The 19,387-nt window shown below is 44.1% G+C and overlaps 1 protein-coding gene across 1 annotated transcript in view; it reads right to left on the bottom strand.

The window, feature by feature from the left end:
• Positions 1–8,623, bottom strand: part of GCM1 (glial cells missing transcription factor 1) — a 54,710-nt gene extending 46,087 nt beyond the window's left edge. The window contains exon 1 of the mRNA XM_023222980.2: positions 8,138–8,623. Within this exon, the coding sequence (XP_023078748.1) occupies positions 8,138–8,166 (29 nt within the window). The 5' untranslated portion in view covers positions 8,167–8,623. The remainder of the gene's footprint in view (positions 1–8,137) is intronic.
• Positions 8,624–19,387: the final 10,764 nt, after the last annotated feature.

Raw genomic sequence — 19,387 nt, 5'->3', positions numbered from 1 at the left:
ATGTGAATTCTTTTTTTTTTTTTTTTTTTTTTTTTATATGAATTCTTACCATGTCTCACCACCTACACCTACTACTACTCTGGGACAAGCCATCGATATGGCTCCCCTGGATTACTCAATAGCCTCCTAAGTAGTCTTCCTACATCTCCTCCAATTTATTGTCAGTTGAGCACCCAGAGTGATCTCTTTTAAAAAGGCCAGACCATGTCACTCCTTTGCTCAAAACTATGGCCTCCCCACATTAGTCGGAATAAAAGCCAAAATCCTTAGAAAGGCATGCAAGATTCTAGACCAACAAAGTCCAATCAAAATAGAATGCAAGTCACACGGGGCATTTTAAATTTCCCAGGAGTCACGATGAAAAAGTAAAAATAAACAGATGAAATGAACTCTAATAATATATTTCATTTAACCCAATATTGCTAAAACATTATTTTGACTTGGAATAAAAACTAAAATTGAGAAAAATTACAACTAATTCTCATTCAAAGTCTTTGAAACATGGTGTATTATTTAATCATGCAGCCAGGCTAGGCCCAGTGGCTCACACCTGTAGTCAGGAGTTTGAGACCAGCCTGGCCCACATGGTGAAACCCCGTCTCTATTAAAAATACAAAAATTATCTGGGTGTGGTGGCATGTGCCTGTAGTCCCAGCTACTTGGGAGGCCAAGGCAGGAGAACTGCTTGAACCTGGGAGGTGGAGGTTGCAATGAACCGAGATCATGCCACTGCACTCCAGCCTGGGTAACAGAGAGAGACTCCATCTCAAAAAAGAAAAAAGAAAAAAAAAAGGAAAAAAGGAAAGAAAAAAAATCATGCAGCCTATGCCAATTTGGACCAGCCACATTTCAAATGCTGAGCGGCATCTGTGGCCAGAGATGACCCTATCAGGCTATACAGTCGGAGACCACATTTCTCAGATCATCTCTCTGATCTCTTTATCTTGCCTTCTGCTACCCTCTGCCTGGCTCACTCTGCTCCAGCCAAGGCGCATGCCTGAGACTGTACTGCCTGTTCCCTCTGTCTCCACTGCTCTTTCCCCCAATATCCATAGAGCTGCCTTCTTCACATCTTGTCATCTATGCTCACATGGTCAACCTGTTTAAATGATAGCCACCACACGTCCCCTTCTGACACTCCTAATTCCTCTTTCACACCTTATTTCTCCCTCTAGCATTTAGCACCCTCTAAAAGAGTGTATATTCATGATGTGATCTCTGTTTTCTCACACTAGAAGATAAGCTCTGCAAGGGAAGGTGTCTATTTTGTTTGGCAATATGGGCCCAACACTTACAACAGTGCCTGGTACATAGCGGGTACTCAATAAACACTTCTTGACTGAACAAAGTAATGAGAGATTAAATCAATCTTCCCACAGGGTTTTCAGGTCAGGGCTCAGAGCCAGCGTCTCACATAGCACAAGAGCAGCAGTGACCTTGGTGTGATTGAAATGGGAGCTATTTTGTTTGTTAGTAATCATTGCAAGAAAGGGCAAAGCTAGATTCAATGCAGCAAGCATTTTCTGAGTGTCCACTGTGTGCAAGGCTGTAACTTTCACACATGTCTGCGGGGAGCCATCACTAGGACATAGCTTCACCTTCGAGCTGGTACTGGGTTTCCTCTGTGCAGCTCCGGAGAGCAGCCCTGGTGTCAAAAGCATGAAATTGATAGAAACTGATTTCAATTTTTTTTGGAAAGAAGAACTTTTGAATAACCAGTTCCATTCAAAATGAATTGGACTGTCTTAAGAGGTGCAACGATTGTCCCAAATCTAGAAATAATTATTACTGAGAAGATTTGGGCACTGAGTGGGAGGTTAAATTAAACCTCATAAGCCAACCCTAACTTTAATATTCTAAGATATTAGCCTACATTTTGATATAGTAGAAATAGTATGGGTTTTAGTATCAGGCAGTCTGGGTTTGAAATCCTCTTCCATCCATCACTTAGCCTGCTTCTGGTTAGCCTTTTTTTTTTTTTTTTTTCTTTTAGACAGAGTCTCACTCTGTCACCAGACTAGAGTGCAGCGGCACAATCTCAGCTCACTGCAACTTCCACCTCCCGGGTTCAAGCGATTCTTGTGCCTCAGCCTCCCGAGTAGCTGGGTCTACAGGCGAGTACCACTACGCCTGACTAATTTAAGTATTTTTAGTAGAGATGGGGTTTCACCATGTTGGCCAGGATGGTCTCGATCTCCTGACCTCGTGATCTGCCTGCCTCAGCCTCCCAAAGTGCTGGGATTACAGGCATGAGCCACCATGTCGGGCCCTGGTTAGCCTTTTGCATATGTTACATTTTTTAAGAATGTTTCCTATCCCCAAGGACTTTTTCTAATATCAGATGAGATAATGTATATAAAACTGTCTTCCATATGAGTTGACATATAATAGAAAATAAATAATAAACTTTACTTGGAAAATTTTCTCCTAGGTTCCAAGATTTCCAAAAGTTTTCATGGTTTTCCTTTAAAAAAAAAATTCTGATTTCCAATGGCAGGGCCTGGGGAATGGGTGATAGGTGCCATGTCTGGCCTCAAAGGTGGGAAGAAGCCCCTGAAACAACCCAAGAAGCAAGCCAAGGAGATGGACGAGGAACATGAGGCCTCCAAACAGAAAAAAAAAGGAGAAGCAGAAGAAACCCAGGAGCTAAAAGCGAAGGCCAAGGCTGTAGGGAAGGGCCCTCTCCCTGAACACGGGTGAAATCTGGCAATCCCCATCTCTTTTCCTATCAGTAACAAGAACAATCACTACTCGTAAGTGTTAGGTGCTATCTCATTTAATGTTTGCAAAAGGCCAAGAGATGTTGGCCCAAATTAGTCTCATTCACATGAGGAAACTGAGGTTCAGAGATGCTAATTAACTTGCCCAAGGCCAATATCCCGGTAAATGGCCAAAGCTAGCCTAGGAGATTCCTAAGGTATTCTTTCACTATTTTGTACTCATTAATTCACTCAAAAAGTATTTATTAGCCAGGCATGGTGGCTCATGCCTGTAATCCCAGCACTTTGAGAGGCAGAGGTGAGAGGATTGCTGAAGCCCAGGAGTTTGAGACCAGCCTGGGCAACATAGGGAGGGCCCTATATCTACAAAGATTTAAAAATTAGCTAGGGCATGGTGGTGTGCTCCTGTAGTCCCAGCTACTTAGGAGGCTGAGTCAGTAGAATCACTTAAGCCCAGAAAGTCAAAGCTGCAGTGAGCTGAGATCACGCCACTGCACTCCTGCTTGGATAACAAAGTGAGACCCTGTCTCAAAAAAAAAATATATATATATATATATATATATATATAAACATATTATATATATATATAAACATATAATATATATAAACATATAATATATATATATATTATTATTATGTAGCTAGTCCTCCTAACTGTGCCAGGAGCTCTGTGCAGTTGAAGACATAGTTTCTGGGAACTTTGTCCCTAGGGTTAGGCTGGAGAGTTCTTGACAGTCACCTGTTCCCTTTCAAGAAGGCTTTGCTTCCCCTCCAGGCTCCATAAGAATGTCTGTAGATACTGTTGGTTTTCCGCTCCTCTGCTAAGTCTGTAGCATTTTCCTGAAATTATTTTATCTTATAATTATGCAAATAACTTATGGAAATAAGTTGGAAAGATCATTTTCCATTTGTGATTGGATGCCAAAATGGATATTACGTTTTCTCTTTTTTTGAGACAGAGTCCTGCTTTGTTGCCCAGGCTGGAGTGCAATGGCACAGTCTTGGCTCACTGCAACCTCTGCCTCCCGAGTTCAAGCGATTCTCTTGCCTCAGCCTCCGGAGTAGCTGGCATTACAGGCACGCACCACGCCTGGCTAATTTTTGTGTTTTCAGTAGAGAGTTTTGCCGTTTTGGCCAGGCTGGTCTTGAACTCCTGACCTCAGATAATCTGCCTGCCTCAGCCTCCCAAAGTGCTGGGATTACAGGCATGAGCCACCGCGACGGGCCTACTTTTTCTTAAGTGGCCACACATCTCAGCCTAACATCTTGCAGAGCAAACTGGAATTTGGAAACCTAACTTCTCTAAAGCCCCCTCCATGTCCTCCTTTGACTTCCAGTTTGTTTCAAAATCCCACTCACATCCTGTATACACGATGTGGAAGGGGGACGTGTGCACACTTGCAGGGTTCGTAATTAGTAAAAAATGTTGGCTTGCTCCTTCCCTCTCCTGAGGGGCGTGAACCTACACCTCTCCCTGTTCAGGTCACTGACCAAGGGCTTGCTGACCTCTCCCTTAGCCCTCCTTAGAACAATCTTACAGTACCAACCACACCTATCCAATGCATATTTTAAGGCTCAACCTTCCCCTTTTCATTCAGTCTGATCTTACTCATTTGTTTTAGAAACGAAAAAGCAAAAAAGGCTGGGCGTGGTGGCTCACGCCTGTAATCCCAACATTTTTGAAGGCCAAGGTGAGAGGATGACAGGAGTTGAAGACCAGCCTGGGCAACACAGTGAGACACTGTCTCTACAAATAATTTTTTTTAAATTAGCTTGGTATGGTGGCATGTATCTGTGGTCACAGCTACACTAGGGAGGCTGAGGCAGGAGGATCGCTTGAGTCCCAGGAAGTCAAGGCTGCAGTGAGCTGTGATGTGTCACTCACTGCACTCCAGCCTGGGTGACAGAGTGAGACCCTGTCTCAATAAATAAATAAATAGAAGGAAAAGCAAAAAATCATGTCCTATTTTCTAAAAAAAAAAAAAAAGAAAGCAACCAGAAGACTATGAAGCGCTAGAAAAAAAACTCACCGAAATTTTTCTAATCTCAATGTATATGATTCTATAACACACATAAAACGGAGGTATATTCATACTCCAAACCCCTGAGGCTACATTACACAGGGCAAAAAAAACAAGAACCACGCACTTGGAATGTCTTACTTTTAACTTTGGAATAAAAAGGCTCAGGGACTAAGAGAAATGTGTTTTAAGTATTTAAAACACTCATATTCACGTATGCCAAATGAGATGGAGATGTACTGATTTAATTGATTTTGCTATTTTCCTTTTTTTTTTTTTTTTGAGACAGAGTCTCATTCTGTCGCCCAGGCTGGAGTGCAGTGACCTGATCTCGGCTCACTGCAAGCTCCACCTCCCGGGTTCATGCCATTCACCTGCCTCAGCCTTCTGAGTAGCTGGGACTACAGGCGCCCACCACCACGCCCAGCTAATTTTGTTTTTGTATTTTTAGTAGAGACGGGGTTTCACCATATTAGCCAGGATGGTCTCAATCTCCTGACCCCGTGATCCACCCGCCTCGGCCTCCCAAAGTGCTGGGATTACAGGTGTGAGCCACCGCACCCGGCCGATTTTGCTATTTTCTTTACAGGAAGGTAGGGTGCTATTAAACTAGTGGTACTAAATTTCTTAGCATAGCATTCAAAGGCCTCCCTAATCTAGAGGACTTTGCAAGCCTCTATGGGTTCCATAGATCACCCTAGATTGGAATACTTTTAGTAATAATCTTTATTTTGTGTTCCTACACAGTCCTGGTCATATCATAAGCATGCAGTTATTTCAATCATTTTATGGTATTATCAATACACTGTCCATGTAGACGAACCCTCTGAACCCTCAGTTCCTTGAATTCCTTACCTCCAATGATCTTGTCCTCCACCCAGTGCCTCCCACTCACCCTCATGGTTGGAACCTAAACCTTATCAAGACCAGTAACTGCAACTGGTCATAATCTCAAAGTCAAGCGTTCGATCCATGCCTCCCACCTTCTATCATTTCAGATCAGCCTTTCCAGTAACCTGGTAGCCCTCTTCAAAACTCTTTCCCCATCTAGAAACTTGAATCTATCGATCCTCTAACTCATAACACTCCCTCACCTGCTTCATGTTCTCTCCCTTCTAACCATGGGACACTAATTTTTATACCAAAAAATTATTGTTTGTCTGAAATTCACATTTAAGTAAGCATCCTGTTGTGTTTTGTTTTGAGAGACAGGGTCTATGATGCCCAGGCTGAACTTGAACTCATGGGCTCAAGCAATCCTCCTGACTCAGCCTCCTGAATAGTTAGGGCTACAGGTGCATGCCACTGTGCCCGACTAGTCTGTATTTTTATTTGCTACATCTGGCAACCCTGCAATCATTATAATCACTCCCTTACATTAACTCCCAACCTCCTTGGCTCCCTCTGACTTGAAACTCCCTCAGCAAAAGCACAGCTGAGGTTAAAGCCCAGCTTCCTGACCACTCTGTGTTCCCTCATTGCAGCAGACTGTGGCTGGGGGACAGCACAACCCCGCTGGGCAGGTCTCACTTTAAATTCACAACAGCAGCCCTCGAATGGGGTCTTCCTGCTGCCTAGTGAATGGTCCTACTTAGATTCCCCTACTCCATTCACACTCTGTATTTCATGCCTGTGCCTCTATCCTCAAATTGTCTATATTTTCTCCCTTGTCCCCATCCTCAGGGTCCTACTTCACTGAGAAAACCGAAGCACTCAGGAGAATTTCCTGATTCCCCTCATCACATTCGTCCAACTTGTTTGTACCCATCTAAGTTAACTTCTTGTCCATGACATAGATCAGGGTCGGCAAACTATTGGCCCTGAGCCAAATCCAGCCCATTGCCTGTGTTTATACAGCTGGCCAGCTAAGGATGGTTTTTACATTTTTAGATAGAGGAGAATTTTTTTTTTTTTTTCTTTTTGAGACAGGTTATCACCCTGTCGCCCAGACTGGAGTGCGGTGGTGCAATCTTGGCTCACTGCAACCTCCACTTCTCAGGCTCAAGCCATTCTCCTGCCTCAGCCTCCCGGGTAGCTGGGATTACAGGCACACACCACTACCATCCAGTTAAGTTTTGAATTTTTAGTAGAGATGGGATTTCATCATGTTGGCCAAGCTGGTCTTGAACTCCTGACCTCAAATGATCCACCTGCCTCAGCCTCTCAAAGTGCTGGGATTACAGGTGTGAGCTACCACACCCAGCCTGAGGTGAATATATTTTATGACATGAGAAAATGATATGAAATTAAAATTCAGCAATCCTCAATAAAGTTTTATTGGAACACAGCCATGTCCATTCATTTTGTATTGCCCATGTATTGCTTTAGAGCTGGGACCATGAAGTAGTTTGCATAGAAACTGTATGACTCACAAATACTAAATCATTTACTATTTGGTTCTTTATAGAAAAAGTTGATGGGCATGGAGGCACACGTCTATAATCCCAGCACTTTGGGAGGCCCAGGCAGGAGGCTCTCTTGAGCCCAGGAGTTGAGACTAGCCTGGGAACATAGGGAGACCCCACCTCTACAAAAAATTTAAAAATTAGCCAGGCATGGTGGTGCACACCTATAGTCCCAGTTACTCAGGAGACTGAGGTAAGGATCGCTTGAGCCCCAGAGGCTGAGGCTCTAGTGAGCCGTGATAGTCACGTCACTGCACTCCAGCCTGGGCAACAGAGCAAGATCCTATCTAAAAAAGAAAAAGTTTGCTGATCCCTGCCATAGACTCTGTGCTCCAATCCGAGGCCAATAATTCACATCCTTCTCCACTATTCAAGGATATTGCCCTACTAATTCTCATCATTTTTCCCTGTTCTACTAAATCATTATTAGCATACCAAAAGGCTGTTCTTTCTCCAATCTTTTTTTTTTTTTTTTTGAGACAGAGTGTTGCTTTGTTGCCCAGGCTGGAGAGCAGTGGTGTGATCTTGGCTTACTGCAACCTCCGCCTCCTGGGTTCAAGTGATTCTCCCACCTCAGCTTCCCAAGTAGCTGGGGCTACAGGTGTGCACCACCACGTCTGGCTAATTTTTGAATTTTTAGTAGAGACAGGGTTTCACCATGTTGGCCAGTCTGGTCTCGAACTCCTGACCTAAAGTGATCTGGCTGCCTCGGCCTCGCAAAGTGCTGGGATTACAGGTGTGAGCCACTACACCTGGCCTATTTCTCCAATCTTTAAACAAAACAAACTCTTCCTTGGCTTGCCCCTGCCACCATCCATGAGTGCTCTTTTCAGCAGCAAAAATCCCTAAAGAATATTCTGTACTTGAGGTCCACAATTCTCCAAATTTCTCTGAAACCATCCTCCATCACTCTACCAAAACTGCTCGCTAAGTTACCAATGACCCCCACATGCTAAATCCCGCGACCATTCTTGGTCTCCTCTCATCTTACCTGAACGTTGGGCAGGCAGCGTGTGACATAGTGGCTCACTCTTTCTGCTTCCAAGCACTTTCTTCGTGCTGCTTCCGAGACACCACACCCTCTTGATTTTTCTCCTCATTCCTGGATGCTTCCTTGTCGTCTCTTTCCTTGTTCCTCTTTTTCCGCTGTTATCACAGGAGGGCTCCAGGACCTCTTGCCAGACTCTTCTTGCTTTCCCCTTCATAGACTCTTTCTGTCTCGCCCTTTAAATTATCTCTATCATGCTGATGACTCCCAAATATATGCCTGCAGCCCAGACCTCACTCCTGAGCTCCCTGCTTCACTGTTGAGCCCCCTACATCAGGTGGCATCAACACAGGAGCATCTGCCAGACAACTCAAAATCACCATTCCAAGAACGACCAGGGCATCCGCACTTGATTAACACTCTCTACTTTCAACCCCAACACTATAGCCCCTGTTCCCTAAAAGGATCACTGCCCCTAAAGAAAGTATTTCAACACTGTGATGTGATTTTTTTTTTTTTTTTTTGATATGGAGTCTCACTCTGTTGCCCAGGCTGGAGTGCAGTGGCATGATCTTGGCTCACTGCCTCCTGGATTCAAGGGATTGTCCTGCCTCAGCCTGCTGAGTAGCTGGTATTACAGGCACCCCCACCAAGCCCAGCTAATTTTTGTATTTTTAGTAGAGATGGGGTTTCGCCATGTTGGCCAGGCTGGTCTCAAACTCCTGACCTCAGGTGATCCATCTGCCTCGGCCTCCCAAAGTGCTCGGATTACAGGCGTGAGCCACTGCGCCCGGCCTGTGATGTGATTTTTAAGATTTCCTTTCATAGGCAATTTCCAAGCAAAGCTTAATTGGACCATCACACCACAGATCACACTGCAGATTTTCCACGTTAACATTGTGGATGATTTTTAATCAGTAAAAACTGGAGATTTCTTCTCACCTGTCTCACCACTTGCCCAAGCTGCCAAAAACCTGTGGTTCTGTGTGCTAGGCCTTCACTTTGTAGTAAAGGATGGAGTGAGGGAACTCTGTGGGCCTCAGAAGGTGGGTGCCAGAGAGGGGGCTGCAGGGCTTACCAGTAGGCAGCCCCACCTGGTCCAAGGGAGCTGGAGGCAGAAGCAGGGTCTCTGTCCTCATGACTATCAGGTTGACTTCAGGCCCTGAGGGGTGTGTGCAGAGCTCAGAGCTCCTGTGTGAGGGAAGGCGTTCTTGACTCTGAGCATTCAGGTGAAGCCAGTATGGGAGTGCTTACAAATTGGAGCAGTAAGAGAGGAGGTTCTCGGAGCTTCCAGCCCAGGATAGAAACCTCCGTGGCTTCTGGCAACTGGATGTCCAGACCCAGGTAGTAGGGTAATTTTGGTGACAAGAGAGTGCCCGTCCCATTGAGTATTTCACCCCTGAATGGGGATTTGTGTGGTATGGGTGAAAGACTCAGGGTTGGACCCATATGACCTGATGTGAAATTTCTGTCAAACAACAGAATTTGTAAATGGTTTGCTAGGATTATTTCTATATTGAAAGTTTCTGGCTGGGCGAGGTGGCTCTTGCCTGTAATCCCAGCACTTTGAGAGCCCAAGGCCAGTGGATCGTTTGAGCCCAGGAATTCAAGACCAGTCTGGGTCTTGAATGGTAAGACCCTATCTCTATAAGAAATAAAAAAATCAGCCAGGTGTGGTGGTGTATGCCTGTAGTTCCAGCTACTTAGGAGGCTGAGGTGGGAGGATCACCTAAGGTCGAGGCTGCAGTGAGCTGAGATCACGCCACTGCACTGCAACTTGAGTGACAGAGACCCTGTCCCCCCCCCCAAAAAAAGCTTCTAATTATACTTTGAAAATTACTAAAGGTTCAAACTGCCCCCCAAGAAACAAAACAATATTCTAGTCCAACACTGAAGTCCAACTTCCTCTCATGCCCAACCTGTCTTCCTTCCCTCAAATGCTGGCAACCGATCCTTCCTTCCTCACAGGCCTACATCCTTGCCATCATCTTTGGTCACTCTTTCTCTCAAGCTCCACCTAGCATCTGTGAGGACATTGTGACTCTGCATTCACAATGTATCCAGCACCTGACATTTCTCACCTGATCTCACCTCACCTCATCAGTCTGAGCTGAATGACTACAATCCTTCCTAATAGTCCTCCCTGCCTCCTCCCTTGTCTGATAGTCTCCTCTCTGCCAGAATAATCCTTTCAAAAGGACATCAGATCCACACCCTGCAGTGGCTCCCCATTTCCCTCAGAGCCAACGCCCAAGTCCCTCAGAGGGCTTCCAAAGCCCTGCTTGATCTGGCAGGCAGCCCCACCAGCCCTCACCTCTTTGGCCCTGTCTCCTGTCATTCTCCCTCACTCACTCACTCAGTACAGCACACTGGCCTCTGCTGCTCAGGAGACAGGCCTGTCTCTACCTGGAGACCTTTGTGCTGGCTGTTCCATCTACCTGGAATGCTTTTCCCTGGATAGCTGCCTGGCTCACCTCTTTATCACCTTACAGTCTACTCAGATGTCACCTTTCAGTGTGACCTACCCTAGCCTTCTGACCCCTCAGCCATACCCACTGTTTGACATCACTCTATCAACTTGTAACATATTATACAGCATACTTACTTATTATGCAGTTTAATAGAACATTATCTTTACAAGGCAACATGTTTTTATCTATTTTGTTCATTTTGATTATTTTGGTCCAAGTGCTTGGAACTAAAAAGCATTCAATAAATATTTGTGGAACGAATGAATTGAATATCTACTTGTTAAATGACTTCACCTTCATGTTTTTACTTAATTTTTCAGTCCCCTTGAGAGTTATGTGTTATTCCATTTTGCCTATAAGGACAGCAATCTTTTTTTTTTTTTTTTTTGAGATGGAGTCTCGCTCTGTCACCCAGGCTGGAGTGTAGTGGCGTGATCTCGGCTCACTGCAAGCTCCACCTCCTGGATTCACGCCATTCTCCTGCCTCAGCCTCCCCAGCAGCTGGGACTACAGGTGCACACCGCCACGCCGGCTAATTTTTATATTTTTAGTAGAGACGGGGTTTCACCATGTTAGCCAGGATGGTCTCCATCTCCTGACCTTGTGATCTGCCCGCCTCGGCCTCCCAAAGTGCTGGGATTACAGGCGTGAGCCACTGCACCCAGCCAAGGACAGCAATCTTTAAAAAGTTTAAGTAACTTACACAAATCACAAGTTACTAAGTTGAAAAGTGAAACTGGGGACCAGGGTGTTCTTTTTAACCTCTTAACTAGTGTCATTTCCAGCTCTCTATGTGGCTGCGTCCCACGTTGGTATTTGTGAGAATCAAAGGGAAGTCAAGTTCATTCACCCAAATTTCTGTGAATCAAGGCAGAACTTCCCAAAATAACTGCAAAGGAAAAGTTAGAAGAGGGCACTTACTCATAATTATAACTGCATTTGTTCTTAAAATAATTCACACATTTAAATAACATAAATTTAAAAGTATTTAAATAGGTGGAAATCATTAAAAAATATATAAAGAAGTAAACATATAACAAATCACTTACTTTTATCAGGTTTAAATATATCCTTGATGAAGTTGTGGTTGGAAAGAATCAAGATGAATTTCATGGGCTGGGCACATAGCTCACTCCTGTAATCCCAGCACTTTGGGAGGCCGAGGCGGGTGGGATCACCTTAGGTCAGGAGTTCGAGACTAGCCTGACCAATATGATGAAATCCCATCTCTACTAAAAATACAAAAATTAGCCGGGCATGGTGGGGGGCGCCTATAGTCCCAGCTACTTGGGAGGCTGAGATGAGAGAATTGCTTGAACCCGGGAGGCAGAGGTTGCACTGAGCTGAGATCATACCACTGCACTCCAGCCTGGGTGACAGAGCAAGACTCTAACAACAAAAAAAAAACAGATGAACTTCATGAGGTCTAATTGGAGGTTTTGGGCAAGGAAAAGTGATGGTTTTTTTTTTTTTTTTTAAGAGTGAAGGAAGATGAAAATAATAAACCAAAAGAAAGTCATCTAAATAATTTGGACAGATGACATTCCCTAGTTCACTAGAGGCTGCTGATCTCAGAGAATCTTCCTTTGTTTTAAAAAATCTAAAGACTATTGCCGGGCACGGTGGCTCACACCTATAATCCCAGCACTTTGGGAGGCCAAGGCGGACAGATCACCTGAGGTCAGGAGTTTGAGACCAGCCTGGCCAACATGGTGAAACCCCATCGCTACTAAAACTACAAAAAAATTAGCTGGGCGTGGTGGTGTGAGCCTGTAATCCCGGCTACTCGGGAGGCTGAGGCACCTGTGGCACCTGTAATCCCAGCTACTCGGGAGGCTGTGGCAGGGGAGTTGCTTGAACCAGGGAGGCAGAGGTTGCAGTGAGCCGAGATCGCACCACTGCCCTCCAGCCTGGGCAACAGAGCGAGACTCCATCTCAAAAAAAAAAAAAAAAAAAATCTAATGACTATTTAGCCTTTGTCTTTGGGACAACTAAAGGCTACATAGTCCAAATAGAGATTATCTTTACCTAGAATAGAAAACCAGAACAAAACCAAGAGAAAAGCTATTACCTCCTCATCCCAGAACCTGTCAACCTAAAACCCAAGCTCCTCCCATTCCTGTGCCTGGAAAGCCCTCGAGGTTTGCATTAGAAACTTTGGAGGAGGTTTCCTTTGGTTAACCTGGCAAACTGAAAAGTGACTGTGCTAAAGGGTATACTCATCGAACCAATTTGTAGGTATGGCTTTAATTAATTTGCCCCAAGATTTATGGGAAGAGGGAAAGGAGAGATTTTTTGTTTTCCTGTTTTTGTTTTGTTTTGTTTTTGTTGTTGTTGTTTTGAGACAGAGTCTCACTCTGTGGCCCAGGCTGGAATGCAGTGGTACCATCTCAGCTCACTGCAACCTCCGCCTCCCCGGTTCAAGCAATTCTCCTGCCTCAGCCTCCCAAGTAGCTGGGATTACAGGGGCCCAGCACCATGCTCGGCTAATTTTCATATTTTTAGTAGAGACAGGGTTTCACCATGTTGGCCAGGCTGGTCTTGAACCCCTGACCTTAGGTGATCCACCCGCTTGGCCTCCTGAAGTGCTAGGATTACAGGTGTGAGCCACCGCACCTGGCCTGAAAAGGACAGTTTTATATGTCACCATGACTTCCCATTTAAAATGAATATAAAAACTGTAGCATCTCTGTTGGTTAATAATTAGATACAAACAGCATTACTGGTATAACAATATTGGTATGATGCATTTTTAAATCACATGCTGCAGATAACTGCGTAAGTGCTGTCATTGCTCTAACAATGCGGTGTACAAAAGGATAAGCAGGACACTTCGCTGAGCCACAAGAGCCTCTACCTGTATTTCTTCCTCATTCCTCCCAAGCTTACTTGTTGCAGGTAGAAAAAACAAGAGGCGGCCGGGGGCAGTGGCTCACGCCTGTAATCCCAGCACTTTGGGAGGCCGAGGCAGGCAGATCACCTGAGGTCAAGAGTTCAAGACCAGCCTGGCCAACATGGTGAAATCCCGTCTCTACTAAAAATACAAATATTCGCCAGTCATGGTGGCTCACGCCCCTAATCCCAGCTACTTGGGAGGCAGAGGAAGGAGAATCACTTGAACCGGGGAGGTGGAGGTGGCAGTGAACCGAGATAGCGCCATTGCACTCCAGCCTGGACAACAAGGGTGAAACCCCATCTCTAAAAGAAAAAAAGAAAAAGAAAAAACAAGAGGCAGCCACCTAAATAACCCAATGGAAGAGGAGGGTGTGGGGTCAGGGCCATTTAGCCTGAACTGCCCCACCTGCCTAAGATAATTGCATTTGAAGGGATCCTTGAAATGGTTAAATACACAAATTTTGAAGAAGAATTTAAGTGATTTCCAACCTGGAACTCTGTAATCCCAGCTATAGGCAAGAGAATCGCTTGAACCCGGGAGGCGGAGGTTGCAGTGAGCCAAGATCGCTCCACTGCACTCCAGCCGAGGCAACAGAGTGAGACTCCGTCTGAAAATAAAAAATAAACATAAATAAATAAATAAGCCGGCTCGCGCGGTGACTCACGCCTGTAATCCCAGCATTTTGGGAGGCTGAGGCGGGCGGATCACGAGGTAAGGAGTTGGAGACCAGCCTGACCAACATGATGATACCCCATCCTACTAAAAATACAAAAATTAGCCGGGTTGGTGCCGGGCGCCTGTAGTCCCAGCTACTCAGGAGGCTGAGGCAGGAGAATGGCGTGAACCCGGGAGGCAGAGGTTGCAGTAAACCGAGATTGCGTCACTGCACTCCGGTCTGGGGGACAGAGCGAGACTCTGTCTGAAAAAAAAAAAAAAAAAAAGCCAAAGAGAAGCCAGAAGTGCTTCCTCTGAATGAAAAGGTGAAAGTTCTCAACTTAATAAGAAGAGGAAACCATCGAATTTTGAGGTTGCTCAGATCTGCAGTAAGAAGGAATCATGTATCCCTGAGATTGTGAAGAAAGAAAAAGAAATTCATGCTAGTTTTGTTGTTGCATCTTAAACTGCAAAGCTCACAACAGTGTGTGATAAGTGCTTAGTTAAGAAAAACAAACAAACAAACAAAAATTAAAATGTGTGGGTGGAAGTCATAAACACGACTGTGTTCCACTTGGTGGTGATCAGGTTCAGTACTATGGGCATTTTCAGGCTCTGAAGGTCTCCCCTGTGGATATGGGAGCGAGAGGGTTACTGTCCTCCCTGTTCAGGAATCAGTTGCAGAAGAGATGTCTCTAGAACTCCTCCAACCAAGGTGAAACTCCACCAAAAGCACCAAGAACCATAATACTGGTATGTCTGATCTGGTTTTGTTTTCGTTTTCGTTTTAGAGACAGAATCTCACTGTCACCCGGGCTGGAGTGCAGTAGCAAGATCACAGCTCACTGCAGCCTGAAACTCCTGGGCTCAGGCTGTTTCAGGAGTTTCCCTTCCGCCTGGGTCTCCCAAGTAGTAGGACCACAGGCATGCACCACCACACAGGCTAATTTTTTATATTTTTTATAGACACAGGGTCTCACTTTTGTTACCCAGGCTATGACCTGTTTATTAAAATATGTCACTAGAAGTTAGAGCTACATCTCCTACTATTCTGCCTAGTAAGCATAATTAAGTAAAATATCCACTAAGTATAATTAAGTATTCATTTAGTGAAATAACTGAGTAGGAATCTAAGAACTAGGTTCCAGCCTAATCTATACCCAATGTATAAGATATTACATGGGATCAGATCCTTAGCAAATGTCTTTATATTGATCCACAGTAGATCAACAGAATATGTTTTTTAAAAACCTGTTCAAAGTTTTAGAAAACTAGGGCCAGTCATGGTGACTCATGCCTTTAATCCCTGCACTTTGGGAGGCTGAGGCAGACAGATCAGCTGAGGTCAGGAGTTCAAGACCAGCCTGGCCAAAATGGTGAAACTCCGTCTCTCCTAAAAATACAAAAATTAGCCAGACGTTGTGGCACACGCTTATAATCCCAGCTACTTGGGAGGCTGAGGCAAGAGAATTGCTTGAACCTGGAAGGTGGAAGTTACAGTGAGCTGAGATCACACCACTGCACTCCAGCCTGGACAACGGAGTGAGATCTTGTCTTAAAAAAAAAAAAAAAAAAAAAAAAAAAACTAGATCATAAAAAGTTAAAATACAACTTTCTTGAGAGTCATGATTATATTTAGGAACTCAAATCATTGCCCCTGAAAAGCTTGGCTTTAGTTTTAAGCAACTAATATAAAAGCTATGGCACAGAGCTTGCAAGGTATGGGCTCTAAAGGGTTACATTACATAGCTAAATCGTATAGTTGCTTAGCTGCCTTTATGCTAGACATCAAGTCAGGCAACTGGAATTCAACTCCTGGCAACTCCACTTACTACTTAGCTCTTGGACAATCACTTAATCTCTTTGCATTTCATCTGTAAAATAAAAATGATAATACATTCCTGCCTCATTCCACCACTAATGTAGGTGGAATAACATAAGTATGGAATAGCTCTAAGATTCTAAGGCTCTGTGAAAATGTTAGTTATTTTTAACACAAACTACAATAATGTTCAAAATGGCCAATACTGGCCAAAGCCACACAGGATCCTTCCCAATCCCTTAAAATCACCTTCTGATAACATTGTGTATTATTATATTTTGTATATTTCTAGTAGATGGACACCCACCTTCCACCCTCAAATACACCCCAGTGCCTGTTGTTCACCTCCTAGTGTCCATATGTTCTTGTTGTGTAGCTCTCACTTATAACTGAGAACATGCAGTATTTAATTTTCTGTTCCTGCATTAGTTTGCTTAGAATAATGATCTTCTTCTTTTTTATGGCTACAGTATTCCATGGTATATATGTAACCACATTTTCTATCTTTTTTTTTTGAGACAGGGTCTCGCTCTGTTGCCCAGGCCTGGGTGACAAGAGTGAAACCCTGTCTCAAAAAAAAAAAAAAAATTAGCCAGGCATGGTGGAACATGCCTGTAGTCGCAGCTACTAGGGAGGCTGAGGCACAAGAATCATCTGAACCCAGAAGGCAGAGGTTGCAGTGAGCCGAGATGGTGCCACTGTACTCCAGCCTGGGCAACAGAGCGAGACTCTGTCTCAAAAAAAAAAAAAAAAAAAATAGAAAATATAATTACAGATGTATCATGGAATACTATGCAGCCATAAAAAAGAACGAGATCATATCTTTCACAGCAACATGGATGGAGCCAGGGCCATTATTATAAGCAAACTAATGCAGGAACAGAAAATTAAATACTACATGTTCTCAGTTATAAGTGGGAGCTACATACAAGAACACATGGACACTGGGAGGTGAACAACAGGTGCGCTGGGGCGTACTTGAGGGTGGAAGGTGGGAGCAGAGAGAGGATCAGAAAAAATACCTATTGGGTACTATGTTCATTGCCGGGGGACGAATTTTTCTGTACACCAAGCCCCTGTGACACACAATTTACCTATTTAACAAACCGGCACATGTACCCTAAACCTAAAATAAAAGTTAAAAGAGTGGGAGAAAGAGAGAAAAGAATCTGGTAAAGCTTTCTGTCTTTTTATTTTTGAGACGGAGTTTCGCTCGTCTGCCAGGCTGGAGTGCAATGGTGCCATCTCAGCTCACTGCAACCTCTGCCTCCTGGGTTCAAGCAATTCTCCCACCTCAGCCTCTCGAGTAGCTGGGATTACAGGCGTCTGCCATGACCACACTGAGCTAATTTTTTTTTGTTTTTTTTTTTTTGTATTTTCAGTAGAGATGAGGTTTCACCATGTTGGCCAGGCTGGTCTCGAACTCCTGAGCTCAGTCTCCCAAAGTGCTGGGATTACAGGCATGAGCCACTGCACCTGGCCTGTAGGTGTATAAACTTCAGTAAATAAATATTGATATTCATATGCATTCAAATTCTTGGAAGAATAAAAAAGAAACTTGTTTTAGGAAGGGAATGCTGGGTAGACAGGGACAAGTGTAGAAGGAACCTTCACTCTGTAATTTTCTCCTATTTTTTTAGACATAGGAATGAATTAAACATTTTAAAAAATAAACAATTTGGCTGGGCGCGGTGGCTCACGCCTGTAATCCCAGCACTTTGGGAGGTCGAGGTGGGTGGATCACCTGATGTTAGGAGTTCGAGACCAGCCTGGCTAACATGGTGAAACCCTGTCTCTACTAAAAATACAAAAAAATTAGCCAGGCATGGTGACACATGCCTATAATCCCTGCTACTTGGGAGGCTGAGGCAGGAGAATCAGTTGACTCTGGGAGGTGGAGGTTGCAATGAGCCGAGATCACACCACTGCACCCTATCCTGGGCAACAAGAGTGAAACTCTGTCTCAAAAAATAAATAAATAAATAAATAAATAATAAACAATTTAAAGATGAAATGAAAGTAACCCTCTTCTAAAATTCTTATAGTGTGGTTTCTTGGTGGCCACCAAAACTCTTGTCACAAATGAACAACTAGCTCTGGGAGTTGAAGATGTATAGGAAGATAAGTGGTTTATTTTGCTATTTAATCACCTTTAAGTCTTTAACAAGCATACTTTGATCGCATGAAAATGGCAACTCAGCAAAGGATTTAGGGCTGTAATTCAGGAGGAAATAAACTTTTTCATCCTGTGATTGTGAAGAGGAAACTCCCCTGCCTGAGAGGTGTCCTGAGAGGGTCAGAGGCTCCAGTCTAGTGAAATATGAAATGTACTTGCCAAAATGGAATTAAATTTTTTTTTTAACTTTTATTTTAGATTTAGGGGATACATGTAGATTTGTTACATGGGTATATTGTGTGATGCTGAGGATTGGGATACGGATGATCCCATCACCTAAGTAGTGAGCATAATTTTTCGAACCTTGTCCCCTTTCCTGCCTGCATCCAAAATAAAAATTTGAAAATAATTCTCCGCACACCGGAATGGATGTTGGCAAGGGAACACCATTGTTTCCTACTTAACCGTTGCTGGATGTTTTTAAGAGTTCTTACCAGATTGCTGGCAGTAAAAACACTAATGTATTCATTCATTTACTTAGATCATTACAGTCCGATTCTTTGCCAAAATCTCTGTGTTACTGTTTGTCCTGTCTGGAACAGGCTGTTCTGGTCAAATCAAGAAGAGATCAGATGTCTAGACCTCCACTTTGAGCAGCCGGAACTGAGTTGAAAAAGAGAGACTGCCCTCTGAAGCGAAATCATGAAACGAAGGTGAAGCGAGAGGGCCACCAACAAAAGAAAAAGAGAAGCTGAATTTATCGTCTTTTTGTTTTTCTCCCTGAGGCAATGGAAACAGCGGAGGCGTGGCTCTCCAGGTGACTTCTGTGCTTGCCTGGTCAGCGCATACAGGGCATTCTTCCTAGCTTCCAGCCTGCTCTGCAGAGTCCGCCCTCCTTCCTCCCAACCTCCCTCCCTTCCTCTCTTCCTTACCTCTTGGCTTCATTCTGGGTTTTTTGGTTTGTTCTAAATTCTGTTTGTTCTGCATTCTATTTTTTTTTTTTTTTTTGTCCTAAATGTCAGGTTTGTTAAAATATAACTTACCTAGAGTGAATTTACCCTCTTTAGGTGTACAGTTCTATAGTTTTATAACCACCCAGACATAGAACATTTCCATCAAGACATAGACCATTTCCAACTGGGTATGGTGGCATATGCCTGTAGTCCCAGCTACTTGGGAGCCTGAGGCGGGAGGATGGCTTGAGCCCAGGAGTTTGAGGCCACAGTAAGCTATGATCATGCCACTGCACTCCAGCCTGGGCAACACAGTGAGACCTCATCTCTCAAAAAAAAAA

The sequence above is a fragment of the Piliocolobus tephrosceles genome, chromosome 5, assembly GCF_002776525.5.
Source record: "Piliocolobus tephrosceles isolate RC106 chromosome 5, ASM277652v3, whole genome shotgun sequence".
NCBI classification, from domain to species: Eukaryota; Metazoa; Chordata; class Mammalia; order Primates; family Cercopithecidae; genus Piliocolobus; species Piliocolobus tephrosceles.
Note: the sequence above shows the minus strand (reverse complement) of the source record. Positions and strands in the feature narration are given on the sequence as shown.